The sequence below is a fragment of the Phyllopteryx taeniolatus genome, chromosome 7 (genome assembly GCF_024500385.1).
Source record: "Phyllopteryx taeniolatus isolate TA_2022b chromosome 7, UOR_Ptae_1.2, whole genome shotgun sequence".
Lineage (NCBI taxonomy): Eukaryota > Metazoa > Chordata > Actinopteri > Syngnathiformes > Syngnathidae > Phyllopteryx > Phyllopteryx taeniolatus.
The window spans coordinates 9,825,337-9,843,551 of NC_084508.1; the positions used below are offsets into that span (position 1 = coordinate 9,825,337).

At 41.3% G+C, this 18,215-nt stretch overlaps 1 protein-coding gene across 16 annotated transcripts in view; it reads left to right on the forward strand.

Annotated features, from left to right (window-relative positions):
- Positions 1–18,215, forward strand: part of tle2b (TLE family member 2, transcriptional corepressor b) — an 86,165-nt gene that overhangs the window by 53,673 nt on the left and 14,277 nt on the right. For 13 of the 16 annotated variants that reach the window (XR_009789547.1, XM_061780702.1, XM_061780709.1 and 10 more), the window contains 6 exons: positions 2,228–2,290; positions 7,772–7,846; positions 9,765–9,945; positions 11,391–11,407; positions 14,152–14,292; positions 16,314–16,367. Coding sequence is in view for 15 of the 16 variants with exons in the window: in XM_061780702.1 (XP_061636686.1) it covers positions 2,228–2,290; positions 7,772–7,846; positions 9,765–9,945; positions 11,391–11,407; positions 14,152–14,292; positions 16,314–16,367 (531 nt within the window). In the remaining variant the exon portion in view is untranslated. The remainder of the gene's footprint in view (positions 1–2,227; positions 2,291–7,771; positions 7,847–9,764; positions 9,946–11,390; positions 11,408–14,151; positions 14,293–16,313; positions 16,368–18,215) is intronic. The other 3 variants (XM_061780711.1, XM_061780714.1, XM_061780717.1) reach the window with 1 other exon arrangement.

Consider the following 18,215-nt stretch of genomic DNA (forward strand, 5'->3'; position numbering starts at 1 on the left):
CTGTGTATGTATGTTTGTGTGCAGCTGGATGCTAACCAGGTTTGTGTATGCGCAGGACCACAATGTTAAAATGTTTTAAGGCCAACAGATTGCCTTTTCGGATGCTTTCTCAAATATAGTCTACTTAAATTATCACCAAATGAACTGACTGGCAAGTGGCGTATACTTTATTCAGAGCGTCTGCATTATCTATTTCTGCATCCATCCATTTTCTGAGCCACTTCTCCTCACGAGGGTCGCAGGCGTGCTGGAGCCTATCCCAGCTGTCATCGGGCAGGAGGCGGGGTACACCCTGAACTGGTTGCCAGCCAATCGCAGGGCACATAGAAACAAACAACCATTCGCACTCACAGTCACACCTACGGGTTAACTCAATTAACTTACCATGCATATTTTTGGGATGTGGGAGGAAACCGGAGTTCCCGGAGAAAACCCACGCAGGCACGGGGAGAACATGCAAACTCCACACAGCAGGGGCCGGGGATTGAACCCGGGTCCTCAGAACTGTGAGGCAGACGCTCTAACCAGTCGTTCACCGTGCCCTCTATTTCTGCAGTGGAAATAAAAAGTCTACACATCCTAGTTCAAATGCCAGATATTTGTGATCTAAAAAATGGAGACAAAGATATAGCATTTCCAAACTTTTTTGACGATTGATGAGACCTGAAGCACCCTCTTTATAAGTGGCGATGTAGCTGTGTTCAAAATTACCCAATCACATTTAACAATGGAAATGGGACTCTGAACACACGTGCCACCATTTAAGGTGCCTCTGATGAACCCCAAATAATACATTTCAGCTGTTCTAATAGGCTTTTCCAGACATTTGTTTTTGCTTTCTAGCAGAAGCCTGAAGGTTTTATGCTAACACTGATTTTGAACTGTTCATTATTCCCTCCACCTTGACTAAGGCCTCAGTTCCAGTGGAAGAAAAACAACCGTTTTTCAAAGCATGACGCTGCCGCCACTGTGTTTCACTGGAGATATGGCGTCCTTTTGGTGAGCAGCGGTCTTGTTTGCGGCAAACGTACATTTTGGAATTATGGCCAGAAAGTTGGTTTGGTTTCATTGAACCATAACATATTTCCCCACATGTGCTTGGGACATTTTATGTGTAGGTTGTGTAGACTTTTTATATCTACTGTGTATCATATTAAAGCTATAAAAATGTATTGTCTTATTTTTTTTAAAATAAATATTGTAAGTGGCGGCACGGTGGACGACTGGTTGGAGCGTCAGCCTCACAGTTCTGAGGACGGGGGTTCAATCCCCGGCCCCGCCTGTGTGGAGTTTGCATGTTCTCCCCGTGCCTGCGTGGGTTTTCTCCGGGCACTCCGGTTTCCTCCCGAATCCCAAAAACATGCATGGTAGGTTCATTGGAGACTCTAAATTGCCCGTAGGCATGACTGTGAGTGCGAATGGTTGTTTGTTTGTATGTGCCCTGCGATTGGCTGGCAACCAGTTCAGGGTGCACTCCGCCTCCTGCCCGATGACAGCTGGGATAGGCTCCAGCACGCCCGAGACCCTAGTGAGGAGAAGCGGCTCAGATAATGGACGGATGGATATTGTAAGCACTATTAGTATACTTTGTATTTGTTTAACAAATAAAAACATTTAATTTTCTACCAAAACACTTGTACAGCACAACACACAACAAGATAACAAATTAAATGTTAAACGTATGTCAAATTGTTTACATTGCTAATGTTAGATATAAATGATTATATAAATATTATAATATACATTTCTTTTATTATTTACAATAAATCAACTTAACAATTATTTAATTAGATGAATTTAATATATATATATATATTTAAAAATGAATAAATACAATTTAATCAACCACTCTTGATGATACGAATGTAAATTTCCGGTGGGCCCGATTAAAGAATAGAGCCGTATGTGACCCGTAGCCATTCTTTGGCCATTCCTGCATTAGATTGTGCAGGTGTACCAAATCAATTGTCCAGTGGATAAGGGGCTTTGAGAAAGACGCGTATGATTAATGAAGGTGATGCTGAAAGCCGCTCCCAAGCACGTTCGTCCTCCGACACAACCTCATTAGAAGCTTGCTTCTTTGATGCGGCGAAGGCTTAATGTGTTGTAAATGCGGATCATATGCTCTGTGTTCATTGTGCACTTTGCCATATGTGATGTGATCGAGTAGCTCTCTCTCTCTCTCTCTCTCTCTCTCTCTCTCTCTCTCGATTTCCTCCTTTCACAGGCGGAGATTGTCAAACGTCTCAGTGCCATCTGCGCTCAGATCATCCCTTTTCTCTCGCAAGAGGTGAGTGCGGCCCTTGTCAGACACATATGCACATCTTACCTGGATTCATTAGATCTCAGATAGATAAATATAGAGCAAAAAAGTGCCGAAAATTGTGTTTGGTCGATTATTTCTTTGTTGTAACATTTGTTTCCTGGCATTCTTACAACAAATGGCAACGTCAAGCAGTTTATTCCATTGCTGACATTTATCTACTGTCAAAACCTCGAGCCGCCTTGTGATCACCAACAATGACTGTGGACACTTACTTGGAATAAGGCATAAACATACAATGATGCCTTCAGATGTGAGTTTACTTTGTTTTGTGACCACGTTCATATCTCAGAACACTTGTCGCAAATCAACTTTCCCCATTGAAATTAAGATAAATGCAATGAATTCATTCCAGCCCCCCAAAATCAAAATTTTTTTAATAGGAAAAAATGCGCTCAGTATTATTGAGGAAAAATAGAACCCTATAATATTTTACTTAATAATAACATATTTCTAAAATGTTTCAATAAAATAAAAAAAAAGTTAAGAAGTTTTTGTCACACTGTATCAATTGAATGGCCATTGTGCTGCTCCTTCTGGTGTGCCTGCCAGACAGACCGACGAATATACTGTTTATCAAGCTATTATAACTCCTCGCAGCCCATCAGTACGGCACTATTATTAGTCATTATTTGCAGAGGGTACGGAATATATCGCTGGTGTCGGGGCAAAAGCACCTATGTCCAGATTAGGTAACTGTAATATTTGTTTTTACAAATTGATACTATTTGTCAATCCCCATGTGGGTATGTTATTTTCACAAATTACTGACCAATATAAAGTGCAAATTGATGTCAACCCGCTGTTGTGAAGATTTCTGCCGCCATCTAGCGGTGGGGTTCTGAAGCGCACCAGTATCTCCAATTTTAGCTTGTAACTCAAGAGAGAAAAAAGCCAAGCAACAGCTCATACCTCGAAAAACTAGTAAATCAAACCATTTGTACCTCAAGGCACCACTATAAAAACCTTTTAATAATGATGCACATGCTGTGTCAGAACTTTCTAAAGAAAAATACATTATTAGGCACCATGAAGTTGAACTCAATGTGGTGGCAAGTGAATGGAAATACAACACATGTTGTTAATTGCTTAAATCCAGCTGCATTTTAAAGTGTCCATTTGATTAGATTTTTTTATATAAAAAAAAATATATATATACTTTTTGTCCTTCTGGCATTTTTGTCGCAGAGTATGTCGTCAAGGGACCTTCAAATAAGGTCTGTAGCAAACAACAAGTGAGTTAAATGATTCGCCTTCTCTAACTTCGGCTGAGAGAAGTTTGGAGAAAGGTCAAGTGTATAGCCGACCAATCTTTAGTCCTTGCTTATTATGCACTTCTACTTTTGCCCACTTGTTCAACTCCTTTTTTCCTTGGCCTGCTTCAAGTGCATACAGTTTGGTTTGCAGAACATTGTGTGGGGCTTTGTGAAGATTTGTGCCTGAGAACAGCACTAGCCGGTAGCGCAGTATCACCTGCTCAACTCCCGCATTTGCACTCTTTGTAGCTTGAAAAGCTATTTCCACTTCAGCTGTGGCTTCTTCAGATGCTTCTGTGCAATTAGAGCAGGTCTGCAACCTTTAACAACGCCAGAGTGACTTCTGCGGTGTACCCTCACTCTCGCTTCCCAGTGCAACATTAACTTTGGATGCTCTTGGCAATCCAAGATAAGAAAACATTGCAAAAACTCCTTTCCTTCTCTTCACAGAGAACGCAAAACATTGCTCCCGCTGAGATTCACGGTGTTTGGAAAACTCTTGTTGTATTTTTGGCCCTGAAAACGATGGGATCGTATTCAGACCGCAAGTTCAGAACACAGTCCACCCACTAAGCGATCTCTGGAGGCTAGTGCCGTCCAGAACTACAGGTGGCTGGCAACGTCCTCAAAGCCGCACTGTAAACAGAGACGGATTCCACTTCTTTCTGGTTCTACTTCCTAAAACAAAAACGTTACGTTAGGACAACTTATGCGGGGTGAAAATGTGAACTCTGTGCCCTCGTTAAGGCGATCTTTTTGCCGATTGTAATTATGTATACAGTTCTGGTCAGACTCATCACGGACATTAACGTCATTAAATTGGGACTTTCATACTATTCAAACATTTTTGGTTGCTTAGAAATGTCTTTATTCTTTTTAAAGAAAAGCACTTTTTTGGGGTTTTTAAAAAAAAATAAAGACACTTTAAATTAATCAGAAATACAAGTCAAGACGTTGTTAATGTGGTAAAAATTTCTCGGTAGGCAACCAAAGGCAATGGGGCCGCAACCGCCCAAGTGGAGTTCATCCATTTTGCAGAGCATAATTGGCAGTCGATTAACAAAGTGTTGTCATCCGCGTTTACCTTTAAGTATCGGTGTCGTACTATTGGAGCAGTTTTAGGAGTCCAAGTATTAGTACAGATGAGCAGTATCGGCATCAGTACTGAACAGTAGTCTATTATACAATGGTGTGTTTTCACGGAAAACATTACATTCTAACTGCAAACTTTTGAACAGTAGCATACATCTTTAAGCATTTTGTAAAAATATGTATTGGGCACACGTTAGAATTTAAACTGGATTTTTTTAATCCACACAAATACATTTGTACATTAAAGTCTTTAAATATGGGGAATGTCTTTTAACTTGACAAGACCAAGTCCTATTTACTTCTCATGACTGCAGCTGGTAGTTAAAAAGGATTTGTTTGACAACACTTTTTGGGTCACACAATACTCAGAGCAATGGGGAAAATCAAAAGAAACTCTGAGAGAGGATAGGATAGTTCTTGGGAAAGTCTTTGGGAGCCATTTCTAAACAACTCCAGATCCAATGGCATCAGTTCAAACCATTTGGAAGTGTGTGTCACCAAATCTATTGAGGGCCTGAGCACCAGGCGGTGGTGAAGGCGCTATTGGAATCGCTGTAATTATTGTATTATGCCTTTTGGCAGGCCTCAACATGCCTAAAAACTTTGTGGAAATGTATGCGTTTTAGCAGTCTTGCTTTGATTTCAAATAATCAGGCAAACGAGGACCTTTACGTCAGTTTCATAAATGCGTAGATTAACCACATGAGGGCAACAGGACCTCACTAGCGCAATGGGATTTAGTAGCAAATTAGCCTCTTTAAGGTCAAAAAGCGCTGGCATTTAGCAGTCTGCCTCAGGCATGTGTGACGCTGCAAACAATGTAAGGTGAAAATGTGTATGTAGGTGCGTGTGTGCGTGTATGTGTGTGTGTGTGTGTGTGTGTGTGTGCGCGCGCATGTGCGTGCCCAGAATACAAATCTGCAGACATGTTTTTTTGGTCCCAGTGTGAGCTTGCACTGATGAATGTGCATCCTGCTGACAGGGAGGTCACAGCTCTGTCAGTTTAATCAATATTGACACAGTGTGTGTGTGTGTGTGCGTGTGCATGTGTGCGACCGATTACATTGGGACATTGTATAAACACACCAGGATTTGAGTCTAGTGCAGCTTTGAGCATGTATGCCAGCACCTACATGGGTATACATTTATTGGGGTACTTAAGTGATAATTAAGATGCGGTGGTCATTTTCAATTGAGATCAATTATGGTTGGAATAAATTGGAATGGAATGTTATATTGCGATTCCAAGAGGAGCTTCGTAATGCCTGGCGCTGGGGCCTAAATAAATCACTAATATAACATGTTAAAACCTAAAACACGGCATATGATACCGTAAGGTCCGTCACACACCGAGCGACACGGCCGACTGCAACTAAACTGGACAATCACGAAAAAAAATACAGTCGCTGAAAACATGCGCATGCTGCACAGCAGGTGATTTTGAGGTGCCACATATACTACGTTATTATTTTTTATTGAACCACAAACAATGTGGCGTGATTGTCAAGAAAAAGCAGTTTGCCCTGGTCGCTTTAACTACCGTGTATTACGTAATACAAAAAAAGGAAACGGTTCGAGAAATAAAGGAAAGAGTGGACATCTGAGAGGCTCTCGGCTCCATTCATTGCCTGTACGCGTCCATTTTGATGACAGAGACGCCCCACGCTTTCGCTTTTTCAGCCACAGCTAAAGTACACGTGAAATTCGAAATACAGTTAAGTATTATTGTCAAAGGTATTGGTACGGCTTGGCGGTAGCTGGGTGAATATCGCTTCATATCTGGAAATGTTTGTTTTTGTTGTGAAAGCTTATACGATAGAGTACAACATGGCATTTTCGACTGGCTCTTACATCTGCGATGTTGCAACCCCGTTCATCTGCGATTCAAATTTCAAAACTCACCCAAACTAGCCGCCGACAGTCGGCTACTGATGACAATTTGTGACAGAAACCCGCACACTGTGCGACAGCTCAGTGGCACTCAGCCGTGTTAGTACAGTTCCCTTAACTTGTCAGAAGCTAGCTAGGTAGCATGATAAGCTAATGTAGCAGTCTATCTTGATCAAACATCATTAACACTGGACAAAAGTTATTGGACATTGGTATCCAAGTACCTATTCGCGCCTATCTGCAGATTTCCAGAAATATTCCCAAAAATTTATTTTAATGGACCCTTCTTCCCCACAAGGAGGCGTGTCGGACTTCCACTGGAATCTTCCATCATGCTGCTGTTGGCTTTCAAGCTAGCCAACTATCAGCTGGTGGACAACGCTAGCAACCCTGCCACTCCGGTCACACTTAACATTTTAATGACTCCCATGAGATATTTTTAAGCGTCCTTAGATCCCTTGAAATCCATCCATCCATTTTCTTTCCCGCTTATCCTCATTATCCCAGCTATCATCGGGCGGGAGGCGGGGTACACCCTGTACCAGTCGCCAGCCAATCACAGGGCACGTAGAAACAAACAACCATTTTCCCTCACATTCACACCTACAGGCAATTTAGAGTCTTCAATCACGGGCACAGGGAGAACATGCAAACTCCACACAGGCGGGGCCGGGGATTGAACTCCCGTCCCCAGAACTGTGAGGCAGATGTGTTAACCAGTCGCCCACACGTCGCAAATCGCGAGGTTAAAACTGTATTATATCATTATTATTATTATTCTCTTCCCACCATCCTTCTTTCAGAGGAAGAATCATAAAAAGCCGGAGGAAAAAGCAAAACACTCACGCTGAGTTAATATTTTGATGCTGGCTAAAATGAAGTCTGGCGTGAATGTACTTTTTACCGATGACTCAAAATGCAACAGAAAAATAACTTCATTCTTTAAATGTATGATAAGGTGCGGTTGTGTCATTGGTATGTTCAACAGTTCATTGTTGGTATTTTTCAAGGTCTAAATTTAATCAAAAATGTTATTATTTATTTTTTTTTTAAGACGAAGGTAACTCCTTACCATGCTTGCTTACCCCAAACCCGGAAGTGCTGCATGCACAGAATCCATTCCCTAATTGTGAAGTGTACCTGCATTCTGAAACATGCATTGAAATATACATCTCTCTATTTATGTGACATTTTGTGTATGTGGGTATAGCATCAGCAACAGGTGGTGCAAGCAGTGGAGCGGGCCAAACAGGTCACCATGGCTGAACTCAATGCCATCATCGGGGTGAGTCACCTCGCCGCACAAACACAACAACGACACCCCAGGATGTTGAGCTCGCGCTTGAGATTTTTCGTCAAAACATTTAGAAGCGTATGGTTTTTATCACTATACACATTGAAAACGTTGGCAAGCTTACACTTCATTTTCAAAACTCTTCTAATTCTACTACAGGTGTTCTTCTTCTTCAAGTGTGCATGTGGTGTTAGTCACCTGTACCATACTGACTTTGATCCTTTATCAGCATATAAACCTGATTCTGAATCATAGTTTGCAAAAATGTCACAAAAAGTCCATATTGAAGAAATATCACACGGGAGGCAGTGATGTTATAGGTACTGTTTTGTTTTTGTTTTTTAATCACAGGTATGATTCGGTCGTAGTGCTGACGTTCTACAAGAGCAATTTATTCATGAACAGTCATAAACGACAATAAATATTTGCTTGTTTATTCAATCACTGACACAAATATTAGCAAACAGTGGCGTCAGCCGCTGAGTTAGCATTAGCACGACATGCTAACTAGCCAAAGGGTCAGTGTCAACATTTTCCCCCAAAATTAGACAAATTAAGTTTTTTTTTACTGTTTCACTTACACGGAACAAGTTGGATTAGTCCACTACACGTCATTAAGTGGGCGCTCCACGACGAGCACAAGTTATACAAAGTAGTACGGAAATTCAAAATGAAGCTAATTACATGCGACGTCTCTCCACTCGATAGACGCATGAGCAAGTTGGCCAAGTGTCTAAAATCAAATTATTAGCTTTAACATGGAAACCAAAAATGAAAAAAAAAAACATTTTTTTTTTTTTTTTAGTAAATTCACCCAAAAATTAAATTCTGCTCAAAATGCTGTCAGCAGTTATTGTTGTGACTTTTGGCTTCTTGAATTAAAAAAAAAATAAAATAAAATACAAATAATTTAAAAAAAAATCAGCTTCAAAAGGATTTTGCCTTCCACAGAGCTTTGTTGCCAACCTTTAAGCCTCACACTGGCGTTCAGCAGTGCAAGACCGAGCCATCAAGCCATTCCCAGTCACATAGTGTATAGGTGTAATGTATGTACGTAGATTACAAAGGCACTGCTACACAGCACCTCCGTGGGCGAGGCCCTGATCACATTACTGTGTCGGCCTTAAGCACCTTGTTCCTTGCGGCGTAACAAACACACACTGCTCCTCCACTTAATTGTTTCCCCTTTCTATACTGCAAAAACAAAAATCTCAAATCAAGACAAAATATGCTTGTCTGTCATAATATTTCTACTTATTTGGCAGTTATTGTGTAAGAGCGTTGCCTGATTTTATATACTTTATACTTTACCGTTTATTTAATCCCTCAAATTTAGCACAGTTGTTAACAATACTTTCTCTGGTGTGTAAAATTTAGAAGACATTTTCATTTTACAGGGGCTTTAAGTAATAGATTCCTCATTTCTTTCCTTGTTTTTTGTGTGAGTTTTTGCAGCTATCGCTGTTGTTTTTTCTTATAGTCCTCCATCATTCTTTTCTTGTCATTCTCTCGCCTTCTCTTCCCTTAATCGACATCCCTCCGTCGCATTCCTCACCGCACAACTTCAATCACCTTGTCTCCCCACGCACCTCTCTGTTTTATTCTTCACACATGAATCGTTTTATCATCTCACATTGTGGAACCTCGCCCGACCTGATCGTCGTCATCTCCACATCTTTTTCCCCTTCCTTCGTGTTTGCTGATGATTCAATTTCCTCCTTTTCCTTCTTTATTTTTGATCCACCGTGTCGACCTCTTAATCCCCTAATCTCTCTACCATCCTATCAACTTCCCTCCTTATGATTTCCTCTCTCCCACTTCACTGTGACCGGCTTCTTTCCTTCCTTCCTAATCATCTCCCCTACCCTTTCCTCTGCCCACACCCCTTCTCTTGCCCCTGTGGCCACAGCAGCAGCAGCTCCAGCACCTGTCCCATCACGCCCCGGGTATCCCCCTCACGCCGCACCCGTCCGGCTTGTCTCTGGGCGCGGGCGGCTCCGGGCTCCTGGCGCTAACGGGGGCCTTAGGGGTGTCTGCTCACCTCGCCGCCAAGGACGAGCGAAACCACCTTGACCCAGAACATCTCAGAGGTATTGAAGCAGTGCAGCATGTATGTCATGATCTTTATTAGCTTGACTGTAAACATATACCATTCTTCATCAACGAGCAGGATTCTGTTTTCATGACTCGAGTTTGAATTTCATACAGTAGTTGTTACTGCCAATCAAAATGCCAGGTTACATCACATGATCTTTCACAGGAAAAAAAATCTGGGTACCAAGCAAGATCCAGCAAACATTGATGCAATAGTCTACCTCTGTCCACTCTCTGGCGCATATCTGGTGTTATCATGCGTTAGCTGCTTCAGTGGCACAATTTGTCAGCTCATCCACGGTTGCAGGAAGTAGGGGTATATAAACCTTGCTCTAGAAAGAAAGAAGTCACAAGCAGTTAGGTCGGGTGACGTTGCAGGCCGCTTGCCGAACACTTATCCACGTCTTATCCAGCACAGCCCATCAATCTGTTTGGGAGGTGCTCATTAAGAAATGCGAGACAGCGAGATGCCAGTGTGGCAGTGCGCCATCTTACTGAATAAGCAAGTCACCACCGTCAGCAGGTAGTTGTGAAAACATCCAATTGATTTGCAGTGTTGTAAGACTAAAAATCAAATAAAATATAATTGCTAGGGAATCTATGGACGCCATGTTTATCAATAAATTGGAATTAACATCATGCTGCTCCTTCTGGTTTGCACGCGTTTGCCACCTGGGGGCAGTATAACAGAGATATACAGATACACTTGGAGACGGTCACAGATCCTCAGTGAGACGCAATAGTGTTAGTTGTTTTTGGCAGAGGCTAAAGAATATATGCCTGTGAGTGTTGTTATATTTATGTCAAAATGTGTTGCGCCACCGTTTGTGTGCAAATATCCGTTGCTTAAGAGGTTATAACACCACGACACAGATGCTGTTTGTTAGCCCTTCTGTGGTGTTTTGCATTGTTTGTCCGCACTAAGCTAAAGAGACAGGCAAGGCTTTGTGGTTGTTTTAAATTCACAACGTGTGATTCTTTGAGCGTAAACTTCAACTGTCAACAATCAAAACTTAAAGAGACGGCTCTATCATTGAGCAGCTTGCCTTATGGACCTCATTTGAACTATTATAAATTGCTGGCACTGCACGGACAGAAGCTCGTAAGCATGAACTTTCTTTCACCTCCCCAGCAGAGCTTATCTGTTTCAGGCTCAGTGCCAAGAGGCTCATGAATAAATCCAGGGCTGGAAAGATGGGTTTTTTGTTTTGTTTTTGTTTTTTAAAAAAAGGGAAGAGAAAAAGAACTGTTTGTGTTCATTCAGTATTTGCACATCACGCATCTTGGTGTAATGTGGCGTAATAGCGTTTTTAACAAGAGGAGTGGTCATAACCTTGTCTGACTGGTGCTGCCATCATCAGCACTGATGTCAACCGTTTTTTTCCTCATCCCACTTATCTGACTTTTTCTCTCTTTTCATGCTTTCCCTGCCCAATCCCAGAGGGGGCACCCAGCAGGGTAAGTAGCTGTGTGTGTGTGTGTGTGTTTGTGTGTGTGTGTGTGAGAGAGACATTGATAAAGCAAGTGAAATACACAAGCGCAGCAAAGTATGTGTTGCAACAGCTGGTCATCGCTCCTCCACACCGGTGACTCCTGCTGAAAGTAAAATTTTCTCCAGTATGCACAGTCTGTAATGGTGTGCTCACCTGCCACGGCCCAGCTCCCTACATCACAGAATTTTTTTTATTTTATTTTTTTCCTGGAACGTCTCTACTTGTGTATTGTGGAAATCACCGCTGTATACAGGAAATCTGATCGTTTTTACAGTCTACTTACTGTACTGTAATGCCCGCTCATGTGGGAAAGGAGAGCTACAGTCGATGATGCACTTTTCATTATTGAACGCTGGGAGAACAGTTTAAAAAAAAAAAACTCACGCACGGTCTCGCCTGCCAGGCCCCTCACAGACAGCACAAAATGTACAGTATTACCATTATATAGTCACGGAACTTACAAGCCCCAATTTCAATGATGTTGGGACCATGTGTAAAATGTAAATAAAAAAGGAATACAATGATTTGCAAATGCTTTTCAACCTACATTCAATTGAATACACTACCTACAAAGTATGTATGTGTAAGATATTTAATGTTCAAACTAATGAACATTGTTTTTTTTCGTTTTGTTTTTGTTTGTCCTGATTTTGAAATTAATGCCTGCAACACGTTCGAAAAAAGCTTGGACAGGGGCATGTTTACCACTCAATCTCAATTTTGTTGCTGTCAAGAAAATCGGCCGTATGATGGCTCGTATCTCGAAAAACCCAAAAAAGTTGGGCCGCTCGTATCTCAAGGCACCATTGTATTCCCCTTCAGATTTTGGTTAAAATAATGCCGAGCCCGCAATTGTGTTTTTGACTTTTTGTCTTGTGTGAGAAATGCCTTTGCTCTGCTTTTTATGTCGAAACAAAAAAGCCTGTCGCTCCCTTGACATGGAGCTGCAGTCCAACTCTGAGCATAAGTTAATTGCTAAGTATACAGTGTCGACTTTAAAGCAGCCAAAGAAACATTTCTCTCGGGAAGCAGCGAGTGGAGAGATCAATTAACATTTGGCACCAGTGCAACTCTTTCCCTTGTACATGGAGGGCAGTTGAGCTCCATTGTGTTATTTATTCCTCCTCTCCTCCTTCCGGTCCTCCCTCTGAGCTCTTTCCTCTGCTGTGTTGCACCTCCCCACCGGGGGGACAGAGATAGAGGGGCCCCTCACTGAACCAACCCCGGCTGCCCAAACAACCCGACGCTTTGATCGGCTCTTCTGAGAGCGCTGTATTGTAAATATGCCTGCGCAGCCTAACAGCCTCATAATGAGAGCTGTATTTCACTCGAGGTCTGACGTGTGAAGGCCACATAACTAATTACCTTTTCTGGGCTTCTTTTCGAGCTGCCCTGTTTACATTTACCCCTCAGGTGGTGCATTTGTCAGTGCAGTAAATTCCTGTGTTTATCTGATAAAGAAGGCACATCTTCATCACTGATCTTTACTTTCTAAGCGTACAGGGATCATGGTTGTTAACTAGCAGACAAAACCGGCTCCTGGAGGTGTTTTTCCAGGGATTTAACGTAACAAGTTTTGCAAACTCATCTGAAAATCTCTGTACTGTATTTATGGGTCCTGAACTGTACATGACTTTCAACTAGTGCGTTGAATAGACACGAAACCGGGCACACATTACAGTGGTTCTCAAACCTAAACCCACCCAAAAAAAGAATACTCAGTTTTACAAACACCGCCATTATGACCAACATTAAAATGCAATAGTCTCGTAGGCCTAATTGTTATATAAAAAAAAAAAGACAGGGTTTATTTCTAAAAAGTATATTTATTATTATTGTAATCCACTGTAACATTTTGCACAGTTTTAACATTAACACTGCACTTAAATGTAGGAACATAAAAATAGTACTTATTTATTCAAATATGTTGCACACAAGTCACATTTGTAGAAGAAAAAGGAAAATATTTACAAGAAACATTTGTTTTTAAAACATAGGTTTTCAAGGGGGAAAAAAACTATATATTTTGTTTCCAAAAGTTGCATATTAAAAAAAAAAAAAAGGTAATTTTGTACCTTTTCAACTAAAATGTTTGGATTTAAGAAAATCATATTCATTTGAAAAATGAGAGGGCAAAAAAGTCATTTTAAAAACTGATTTTGGAAGAAAAGAGGATACATTTGTTGCAAAAAAAAATCGGATATTTTCAAGAAAAAAAGTATATTTTGTCAAGAAAAGAATGTTTTTTTTCCAAGAAAGGTTTTTCAAAATAGCTTGTCTCAATTAAAAAATATAAACAATATTGTCTTGATCTTATTTTGTGAGAAAAGTATAAAGAATGCCATTTTAGTTTGAAGGTGCCATTTGAGAAAAAAAAATCAGCACCCCTTGCCATCAGCTTCATTGATCAATGAGAAATTTGATGTTATTGTCTATTATGACGGGACACAAGCTGTGCGCAAATATGAACAGGTTTAAACCAATTTGGGCCAATTCCACGGTTCGCACTTGAACCAACTCCTCCAAGGTATTCCATTTAAATGAGCCCAGATATAAATCAGGGGTACTAAACAGATGGGCCATGATGAACCCCAACCCTTAACACCCACACTCACCCACCCACGACCTCCCTGACATGCGTGCCGGTGGTGAGAGCCCGTTGAACGCTGCTCTGCACCTTGAATTTCCTGTTGTTTTCTCCCTCTTCAGAGTAAGTCGGCGTCGTCGACGGACAGTCAACCCCCGGATGAGCGTCAGGGCCCATCGGGCGGTTACGCCCCTTCGCAGGGAGGAACGGAGGCCAAGAGGAGACGCTGCGATGAAAAAGAGCCCCTCGCGCCGCACTCATACGTACGTGCCCGTGTTCTATGCAGACTGAAGGAACAATACTGTTACATTGTTAGCATTTGTATTTCTAACATATAAAAATGGCGCAATGTATTGGTACTGAAATAATAACTTCATCTCAATTTGCTCAAAAATCTGCTTACTCGGTATGAAATCTGGGCCTAAGCTATTATTCTATTGTATGAATGGCAAGAGGTGGATGATACGCCACAGGTTAATTGTACCTTCTGCCCACTAGTGGAAGAGCAATTAATTTTTCGGCCTGTCACTATACGTTGCTGGCATACACAAATGAGCAAAGATACCATTTTTATTTATTTGCTAGTTCATTATTTATTATTTCACAACAAAAGAAGCCACAGAAGTACAGTAAACATATTCACGGTATAGCCCTTGCCCTTTTGGGGGAAAACTATCGTCTATTATTTGCTGAAAATCTCTTCAACAGTAGTCGCTGTTTTTGAGGAATGTTATTTTGTTTTTGAGTAAATTACTTTGGCGCCATCTGGTGGAATCTTGGTGTTGTTTGGTTTAATTCCTTGCTAGCGTTACATGTCAAAAGTGAAATTATTTAGTCGTAAGTTTCTGCTTTGTTCCACCGAATGCAGCTAATAGCAGCCCATGTGGTCTGCTATGCCATTATCATTTGCCTGTGTTCCCTAATATTTATTACTGTGTGTAAATGCCAAAACGAACGTTTAATGACCTGTTTGTGCAAAGAGCTAGTACGCATATTTGTTTGCCCATGTGTGATGTCACGTCAGTTTGTGCTAGTGTGTCATTTAGGATAGTATGCTAGCTAATAATGATGATCATGTAAAGTTGGTTTGCGTTGAATAATTTTGCTACAAAATACAGCCATTTATGTAACATGGCTACATGATTGTGTACATGCTTGATACATGGTGTTGACGCTTTATGATCCTCTCTGTTTTAAGTGCTGTGCCACCATCTTGTGGCATCTATATGCAATTACAAAACCCTTTTAGTGGGGGGATGTCAATTATTGGAGGATTTTTGCGAATTGCAAGCACGCGGCTGTGTGAGTGATACATTTCTCAGGACAGTGTAGTCCATGTGGAGGTAGTGCCAGTGGGGCCGGGGGCCAATTAGAGTTGTGTTTGGGTTGGATGAACTATGCGTTGTCAGCAGAGGCATGGCCAAGGCAGATAGCTGTAATGAATTTGATGGTTGTGTGTACACATGCGTGTGTGTGTGTGTGTGTGTGTGTGTGTGTGTGTGTGCGAGGGTGATTGATTGACAGCGTCCAGCTTCAAATCACAACGGCAGTCCAAGTGCATCATAGTTTGAGTCTTTATTTTTTGTCAAGACGCATTACAACTCTCATTTCGCTCCTGTTTGCTTGTACTTCTTACATCACTTCTCCTTTTTTCATTTTTCTTCCTCATTTCTCATGGTCTTACTTTTTTTTTTTTCATTCCCCCGTCCACTCTTATTTTTTTGTTTGTTCCAATTTGATGACTGCAGAAATTGCCTGTGCATTAATTAGGTGCTGATGTCACTTGTCACTGACGTCAATGAGGAATATCAGGCCCTGATGGTATCAAAGCTCAGTTGCCATGGTGACTAAGTGCCATCATTCTCACCCCAGAAAGTATGGACCAATACAGAGAGAGAGAGAGAGAGAGAGAGAGAGAGAGAGTGTGGAAGATGTCTAGTGGAAAGTAGACAAAAAATGCGGGACTGATGGAGAAAGAGCAGCTGTGTGTGTAGGTGTGCGTACAGGCAATCAATAGTGTGCTTGTGTGACAGCAGATGCTTGGTGCAGAGTGTCTCTGTTGACAAAGGCTGCATGGTGGACTGACAGTGGAGGGACGCAAAGTATGGCTGGCGATATTGACTTACTGATCAGTGTGTGTGCATGTGTGTGTGTGTACATTCGTAAGCTCGTTTCGGTCTTTGCGATTAAAGCTTTTTGTGAACACTCAAGTCTCTCTTGTGCCTGTGGGGAAAAGTAATGCAAAATATTGGTGTGTTTTTTTTTTTTTCTTTCTTACTTGCAGGAAAGTGATGGAGACAAAAGTGAGGACAATCTGGTCGTGGACGTATCCAATGAGGTCGGTTCCCTGTCTCAGTGTGTATCAACCTTTACTGAGCCAAGGCACACATTTTACATGAGAAAATGAATGAATTACGATAGAGTCAAAAGCTTAATGTATTTAGGTAGCTCAATTTAAAAAGTTTCACTTTTAAACTCATAAAGATGCACTACACACGCTCAGAGTGAAATATTTCATGTTTTTTTTTTTTTACTATCTATAAATGTATAGTTTTGATGATTATAGCAGACAGCAAACGAAAACCCAAAATTCACCATCTTTGGAAAATCCCAAGTCAACAAAAAGAAATACTGGAAAATTATTTTAATTAGGTAGGAATTTGCCCTCTGAAAATTATTTTCCCAAGTGTTTAATGAATCTGTATAATGTATGCGTACTGAAATAAATGGACGTTTCTACCATATTTTAATGTATTGATATGTACCTGTATACCTGTACATAACTGTACAGTATGTAGGTATCCCTCTACATGAAAATGCTTTTGCAACGCAACATTCCCCACAAAAGGCCCCTACAACAGTCCCTATAAACTCCTAACCAGAAGGCCGTTTAAGCCTGAAGAAAGTTATTTCTGGCAAAAATCATTAAATCAATGGTAAATCCAGAAAAGGGGAACCATATCACTCATCTCTATCATATGCACAGATAAAGTTGTAATAGAATATTGCTAGCGTCGGGCGCAATCTGCACATCTCCAAAAGCCTCAGTTTTTGGGAAACCCAAAAAATGGCATGTTTGTTGATTCTATTGTATTTAAAACATGGCACGATTATCTCTTATTTCCCATGAATCACAGCTTCACTTTATCCTCTGCAGATTCCTTCACGTGTATTTGGTGTTCATTTTGCCCGTATGAGGGCACAATTGACAGACCGGATGGACGCACGTAAACTTTACGACACTGTGTCACAGGCCACATGCATGAAAAAACGCATGTGTTACAATCTCCGCATGGGCAGCGGGAATACCAATTGGGTCAATCCTCTGTCATCAATCATCTGTGTGTGCCAATCATTCGCTATTATTTAATCAAGCCTATCATTGACCGCTTGTGTTTCCGTCCCACTCCCCTTTTCTTTTGACCTTCAGAAGTCTAAATGTGAACGTTTACGATCGGGCGTCACCGGTCACGTGATTTTCTTAGAGCTCAAGCCATGTATACTGTAAACATATTTTGTAATGGCATGACAAATAAGCCTGGTTAGGGCGTAATGGAATTCTAGAGCGCGGTCATATTAGTCATTTATCCTTATTGTTTTTTCCATACACCACTTGAATACATTTCTGAAAGTGCTAATTAATTCCATCATTAATTCATATGGCACAAATTGTAGGGATTGTTCCATGAAATTAAAAATGATAGATCTCCACATGGCTAGGGAGAGGGAAGTCCCTGCTAAAGCTACTGGCCCCGCGACCCGACCTTGGATAAGCGGTAGAAAATGGATGGACCTTCATCGTTGTTGCTTCCTTTAAACTCCTTCTCTCTTTATAACCCACATTATCCACCGATCCCCCTCTTCTCATTACAGTTTGCTTCATCCAACTAATCTTTAAAATGCATCCTGCAGTGAGCAAAATGTTGTTGTTTTTTTATCTAAAACTTGTATTTGACTCAATAAAACACAAGTGCTCCCTTGTTGGCAACCAGCACAGAAGCATAAAATGGTGTCTAATAACTGGGAGGGGGGTGGGGCTTCTCTGTGTGTACTATAGTTGCTGACCCGGTAAGAAGTGCCAAGTCAAGCACAAGGCGGTCTAGAGGAGGCAGTGGCATTTTCGGCTTAAAATGATGGACGCAGCCTGGAAGGGCTAACATCATCTTCAGCTATGCTCGAAGGGCGA